Source organism: Gallinula chloropus (genome assembly GCF_964237585.1).
Source record: "Gallinula chloropus genome assembly, chromosome: 19".
NCBI classification, from domain to species: Eukaryota; Metazoa; Chordata; class Aves; order Gruiformes; family Rallidae; genus Gallinula; species Gallinula chloropus.
In genome coordinates this window covers 11,122,638-11,129,624 of record NC_140104.1, presented here as the reverse complement: position 1 = coordinate 11,129,624, position 6,987 = coordinate 11,122,638, and the positions used below count along the sequence as shown (strand labels likewise).

The window sequence follows — 6,987 nt, the reverse complement described above, 5'->3', positions numbered from 1 at the left end:
TGCCCGCCAACGGCCCCGCCGCCCCGCCCCCGCGCATGCGCGGAGCCGCCCTCCCCGAAGGAAGGGGGAGGGGAGGGGCCGAGAGAGCCGCGCCACGACGCCCCCTGGCGGCGCCTGGGAGCCCGTACAGCGCTGGGTGCCGTGGCGGGGGGGGGGGGCAGGGGGGCGGGGGCAGGGGGGGCGGGCGGCGGGGAGGGGGGGGTGGGGGGGGCGGTCCTCTGCTGTCCGGCCCAAGGAGTCCGCGCCCCCCCCGCCTTCCCGAAGTCAATTAAAACGCCGCCTTCCCCCGTTGGAGGAGAGCGGCAGTTTCCACGCTTGCGATGGGCTCGCCTTGGGCTAATTAACCTAATTAGCAAACCTCATTAATGGAAGTTGCGGGTCAGGAAGTCGAGAAACTTCACCACCCCGTTTCCATCGCTCCCGGGACCGGCCGTGGCTCTGGATGCTCATCTCCATCCCTTCTCCCACCTGGGAGCAGCCCTGGGACCCCCTGTACCCCCCACCCAACAAAACGCCTCCAACACCCCCCTAACCAACCCCCCCCCCCCAACCAACCCCCTTACCCAGCTCCTTCCCCTGCAAGGTGTAACCTTCCCAAGCCACAGCTTGGGAAACAGGGCCTAAGGTCGGGAGGAGAGGAGGAAAGAGATGAAAAGCAGCCTGGGGTTAGTGGGAATGAAGAGGAGGGAGGGTGGTGTCTGTGAGGGATGGCTGGGGCGGGGGGTAGGAAGAAAGGAGATGGGAGCGATCGCTTGTGCTGGGACCTCAGTTTATTGTGAGGGAAATACAAAAGTCAGAGGGGTTTGAGGGCACACAGCGTGCCCTGCTCATGGGGAACAAGGCAGGACCCACACACCTTGCTGGGGGCTTCTTAACCCCCCTGGCAGCTCATCCTCATTCCTGAGGGCAGGATCCTTTGGCAGCTCAGGCTGGTGCCAGCTGGTTGTGAAGCATCTCCTTGATGCTCCACTGGTGAGGGAGGCAGAAAGGGGGGACATAGGATTTGCTCAATAAGTTTAGACCCTACCAGATCTCATTTAACCACTGGGGCAGCAGCTCGTGGCCGAGGGATAAATAATTTACAACAGCCCACAGGGATTCACCTGGATTTCCTGCAGGAAGCCACCCAGCACTCCAAACACCTGAACACAGTGATGCACAGAGAGGAAAAACTCAAGCCCCCAAACACCAGGATGGGCTGGGAGGGCAGGGGTGCAGGCACACACGCCTGGAGCCTTGCCTGCATCCCCACACAGCATGCCAGTTGCTCTCCATCCCCAACACCCTGCTAGACTCCAGCTGCAGAACTTGCTGCTGTTCCAACTTGGGGTTTTTCTTGAGCTGCAATGGCCTCTGTGTTTGTATCTGCAGCCCTGGTGTAACAACTCTGGAGTAACTCTGGTTTGGGAAGCAGCTCATAGACACACACTGAGAACGGAGCATGGTTCTGTTTCTTGCTCCTCCAGGAATACACTCAGAACTGAGTCTGTGACCAGACCCATCCCTCTGGAGCGAGTACCGTGAGCCAGGAGCGGTGAACGGCTCAGGAAGCTGATGGGTAACAGGGGAAAGAGAAGGAACAGGCATTTTTACAACTCCCCACACACACAAGAGGTCAAACAGAGCAGCAGCTGGCAGTCAGCTAAGGGGATGACACGCACAAGCCTGCAGGAAGGGCTCCCACACACCACTTGGAAACCACTGGCATTTGCAGCCTGGAGAGAGCTGAAGAGCTCCCCCAGTCACCCCCAGCCATCAGAGTGCCCCTGCCAGCCAGCAAACCCCTCTGCTCAGGCTGCTGGGGCCATGCTGACCCCCTGCATGGCTGTACACTCACACCCATGGACAAGGCAGAAAGCAAAGGCGACACGAGACCGCTGTGTGCGCAGGGGAAGCCTCATCCCCCCCTGTGACTGCTGCTGGAGTCACTCAGCCTGCAGGAGGGACGATAAACACGTGCTGACAGTCCTTCCCCTGCAGCCCTCTGTCTGCTGAAGGGCAGGAGATGCTCCCAAGCTTCCAGGTGCAAACACCTGACAGAGCCCGGGAGAAGCGCGGCAGCTCTGCCACCGCAGGGGAGCTGGTTCTCTGACTGCTGTCCCCAGCTCCCACAACATGAGGTGCTGCAGAAGGGCTGAAGATTTTATTTCAGTTCAGGCCATTCCCCCAGGGAATAATACATCCTACTGCAGCCCACGACGTTGATTCTGTCATCCTCTGCTTCTGGGTTGAATAAAGGTGCCGCAGGGGAAAATGAGACTGGTTTCTCCTTGTGACCAGCGAGCTCAAGGGCTGTAGCAACAGGCAAGAGCTCAACTCTTCATCTCCACCTTGAGCTTCAAGCGGACATCACACAGGAAAACGTTCATCAGGTCCTGGCCAGCCTCCTGAGCAATCCTGCTGATAACACCGCCTCTTCTTCCAATCAACATCTTCTGCATTCAAACCCAGAGAGAAGATCATCATAGTCATCCTTCCATCACTTAAGTGCTGGGAGGAATCACCTGAGAACAGACCAGTGCAGCCACAGAAGCTGGTCTGTTCTCAGGAAAGGGGACAGGGCAGTCTGAGAAATCCCAGGATTAAACTTCAGGCAGCCTCAGGCTGTTACTGACTGCGCTGGGCACCCATCTCTTCCCAACAGAGACCCCACAGCCGAGGGAGAGGGGATGGCAGCAAGGATGCACATGTGCTGGACCCAGTGAACCTCCTTTCACAGTCCTCAGTGCCCCAGCTCTCTTCTGTTACTCACCATGTGTGACTTCCTTGGGACCACGAGGTTCTGCACGATGAGGAGCTCCCCGCACGGTCCTTCCTCCCACATCTCTGTCACCTGCAACAGCGAGCACAGGCTCAGCAACCAGGCAAAAAGCACCTCAAAACACTGCTCCCTCAGCTCCCCCACAGAGGCATGCAAGGGTGGGCCCCCCTTCACACACACAAAGGGGCTCACAGCACCCAACACGCCAGCCTGGAGCCACCCCACTGTAAAGCCATGTAAAGGGTTTCCCATTCCAACAAAGGGGCTCTCATCAGGTAACCTGGTGTTTCCAATCAAACAGCTCAAAGGCAAGTCCCCTTGTGCGTGCTTCCCACCTGAGTCACGCCGTAGGGCACCTCCAGGGGCAGGTACTCCAGTATCTTCTCCCTGATGATGTTGTTACAGATCTCTTGAGGTGACTGGCTGGTCAAGACACTGCTGTGGAACTCCCAAGGGCCGGGCTTGGCTTGTGTCAGGAGGTATTGCTGTCAGCACAGAACACCCATCACACCCGTCAGCGGTCACGTACCGCTCACACAGTGCCACCAACCTGTGCTCACCCTGCAGTGAGGCACAATGAGGACACTGCTACCAGTCAGGCACCAGAGGGGGAGTTTAGTGCCTTTAGCAGGGAAAGGAGACAGGGGAAAGTTCTGAAACCCAAACCCTGCCAACGGGTTGCACCTCCCTAGAGCCCCTTTGTATGAGCTACAAATGCCCACGAAGCTGAGAGCTTGGGGGGGCTTCATCATTACGAACAAGCAGCTGCTTGGAGAGTCCCAAACAAGAGTTCTGTGCAGAAAACTCTGGAGACACAGCACAGACATGCTCCATGTTGACAGACAACACGCCCTCCCCTCATCCCAACATAGGCACAGCAGCTCTGTGTCTTCCTCACAGTTGAAGCTCTGTATGGAGTACTGGTGTCCCTACCAGGGTCCCACAAGTGTACAAGCAGAGTGGTCTCAAAGGGTAACAAAGGTTCAGACTGCAGTTACCTTGAGTGTATCCACTTCCTCCCCATGGAGAGCTGCCAGCATGAAGATCTCCTGGAAGCCTGGCCAGCCCTTCCTGTTTTTCATATCTCTGGGTCCACAGCACTTCAGCTCTTGTGGTTCTTCTGTGACAACACTGGACTCGAAGGCTCTCACATCACTGCTGATGTCCAAGTGAGAGTCCTCCAGGGCTGGGGCCGTTTCCTGTGGACAGCAAGACCCAGGGGCCCTGTTCTCAGATGGAGAAGATTGAGAGATTTCTTGAAGAGACTCCGCTGAAGAACTGGGATTACGATTAACCACAGATCTCACTTGCAGTTTCTTCCCATTTAAAATTCCCTCTGTCAGCTCAGTTACTAGTTCCAGCAGTATGAACTTCTTCTTTAGCAGATCCACCTAACATGAGACAGAGGCATCAGCACTTTGTCCTAAATGAGGTTGCCAGGAGGCAGAAGAAACTCCCCCAGGGAAGGCAGCTGCTGCAGGACACGGCTTTGGCAACAGACCCCAACACTTCTCTGACCAGAGGCCAAACCCAGAGTCAGCAGCTCCAGCAGTTGGTCCAAACACCATCACCTCAACAGCAACACCTTCTCTGCCAGCTCTGCTGAGATTCTGGCTGCCAACCCCATCGTGGCTCCAGCTCTTCTTCCCAAGCTGATTCAAACCCAGCCTGCAGTGCACAGCTCCAGGGATATATGAGCATGCAAATGTATACACACATATATACACACTCACTTAATTATTGTAGAGGGGGAAACTGGCATCTTTTAACACACACAGACTCATTGACCTGAAAATATGTCGCTGGTGACACCAGGGATTGTGCAAGGACACTGGCAGGACATACCATAGACAGCAGAAAGAACAAGCTCCTCATTTACCTTGTTCAGAACCAGGACGCTGGGGATCTGGGGGAACTGAGAAAGGCACTGCAGCACCTCCCTGCTCAGAGAGTTTCGTGTCCAGTGATCTGACACATCCACCAAAACCAGAACTGCCAGAAAAAGAGGAGGGAAATATGATGAACCTGCATTTTCCAAAGCGTTTCTTTGCTGCTTCTCCACAACTTAATCACTCCCTCCTGCTGCTACTTGACTCTCTTCCACAGCAGAGCACGTGGATGGGAATGAAAAGGAGTGTTCTAATTGATAAAACAATGAAATGAAGTTTTTACCTGTCACCCTAATGACCTCACGAATACTAGAGCTCAACATCCACACCTAATTATAAACCCAAGCTGCCTCCCCTCAGCACCAGGCAATTCTTATCCCCTCCTCAGCTCACTGACTCAAATCTTTCTGCTCCTAGTTCACTCTCCCAGGGCTGCCTTTGATGGCCACTGAACACCCCGAGACAGGGATGGGCAGGTTAAATTTCTGTGGCAGATAAAGGGTTTGGCTCGATCCAAGGGGAGTCAAGTACCCACCTAAATCTGCACGTTTCATGCTGTCCCACGGGTCCACCAGCATGGCTTCATCTAACCTATGCCTGAGAGACAAAGGCAAACAAGTCAGGCAGGCACATTTGATCACAGTCATCTTCCTTCCCCTCAAAGAAGGGGAAAACCAGTGCCTTCCATCATCCCAGCTGACACAAGAGCTGCTTTGTGGGCTGTGATGCCCCTTGTGACATGCATGTATGAAATATAACAGGGCTCAAGGGATGCCACAGGCTCTGTGTGCTACTGAAACTGCAACAAAACAAAATACACTTAGAGACTAAAATAAAACTAAAAATACACATTTCTGACGCTCATAATTTACAGACTTTGCACAGAGGGAATCACACTCTGGTTTTATCAAACCTTGATGGACAGGACCCCAACCCCCCAAACTCCATCCCCAACAGTGGTGATACCTTTTGGCTTTAAAGGGACTGGTGAGGCCAGGCGTGTCCAGAATGATCTAGGAAAAGGATCAACAGATCTTGTCAGTTTACCTGCAGCTAGCAGCCAAAATAAAACCGTGTGTGTGCACAATGAGAAGTGGGATAAACCCTAGAAAATCCCCCATTTCCCAGCTAACGCTGCCTGCTGGCCCAGGAAGGGGCAGGTCTGGCAGCATACCAGCTGCGTGTCCTCGTACGTGGCGACACCCTGGGCTTTGCATCGGGTCGTGTGAACCTTCTTGGAGACGGGGAAAACCTGGGAAGACATTAAAAGGTGTTAACACAGCCAGGGCTAGGCCTAAGGAGCCAGCCAGCTGCTGAATGGAGCCACAACGCTCCCACCCCAGCTTTACCTTCCTGCCCAAGAGCTGGTTCGACAGCGTGGACTTGCCGGCATTGGGTGCCCCGATGATGGCAATCCTTAACACTCTGGGGTTCTGGGGCTGGTCGGGCTCACCCTGTAACAGGCGCTGCTGCTCCTCTGCCAGGGGAAAGAAGCAGGTTGAATGTTTCCAGCCCCCCCGCAGCGGGTCAGGCCCGTTTCCCCACAACCCCTCCCCGGTACCGCTCACCTTTGCTGGTGGCAACGGGCGGCGGGTGTTGGCCTAAGGCCCTGGAGGGCTTCTCGGCAGGGATGCCCAGGATGCTGCGCAGCGCGGAGCTGCTCCCGCTGCGGCGGGACGGGAAGGCGGCGGCCCGCGGGGCGCGGCTCTCCAGGAGACGGGCTGGGGGGGGACGGAGACAGCGGGCACTGCGCACGCCGAGCGCGGGCAGCGAGAGCACCCCGCAGCGACACCCCCACACCTCCCCTCAGCCCTTCACCCGCGGGCTCCGGCCCGCCCCGGCCTCACGCCCCGCCCCACAAACAGGCCCCGGCCGCGTCTGACCCACCTGGGCCCGGTAGGAGCGGCCCCACCGCGGCGGCCCTCAGAGCCCGGCCCGCCGCCCTCACCACCGCCACGGGCGCCGCCATGTTGGGCCGGCGCGGGGCAGGCCGGGAACCCGCCCTCAGTGGCGTGAGGCGGGGAGAGGGAATGGCGGGAGCGAGCGCTGCCCGCCGCAGGCAGGGCCTGTGGGGAGGCGCCGGCTCGGGGCGGGGTGGGGCCGCGGGGGGCCCCCGGTGCGGGTATCGCCACCGCCACCGGCACCACCGAGCAGCGGCGGGCCCGCACCAGTCCCCGCCCCGGCGCACCCTGCGTGCCCAGTGCCCCGCCAGTGCCTCCCCCACCCACATCCCAGTGCTCCCCTTGTGCGCCCCAGTGCCCCCCCTGCGCCCCAGTGCCTGCCCTGTGCGCCCCAGTGCCCCCCCTGCGCCCCAGTGCCTGCCCTGTGCGCCCCAGT

The 6,987-nt window shown here is 57.7% G+C and overlaps 1 protein-coding gene across 1 annotated transcript; it reads right to left on the bottom strand.

The window, feature by feature from the left end:
- Nucleotides 1–2,128: 2,128 nt before the first annotated feature.
- ERAL1 (Era like 12S mitochondrial rRNA chaperone 1) lies at nucleotides 2,129–6,619 on the bottom strand (the record flags this gene model as incomplete). Its single annotated transcript, XM_084272917.1, has 11 exons — nucleotides 2,129–2,435; nucleotides 2,753–2,833; nucleotides 3,097–3,246; nucleotides 3,760–4,152; nucleotides 4,641–4,753; nucleotides 5,186–5,247; nucleotides 5,617–5,663; nucleotides 5,825–5,902; nucleotides 6,000–6,127; nucleotides 6,219–6,371; nucleotides 6,538–6,619. The coding sequence occupies 11 exons, from the start codon at nucleotides 6,617–6,619 to the stop codon at nucleotides 2,313–2,315; spliced, it is 1,410 nt and encodes a 469-aa protein (XP_084129043.1). The 3' UTR covers nucleotides 2,129–2,312.
- Nucleotides 6,620–6,987: the final 368 nt, after the last annotated feature.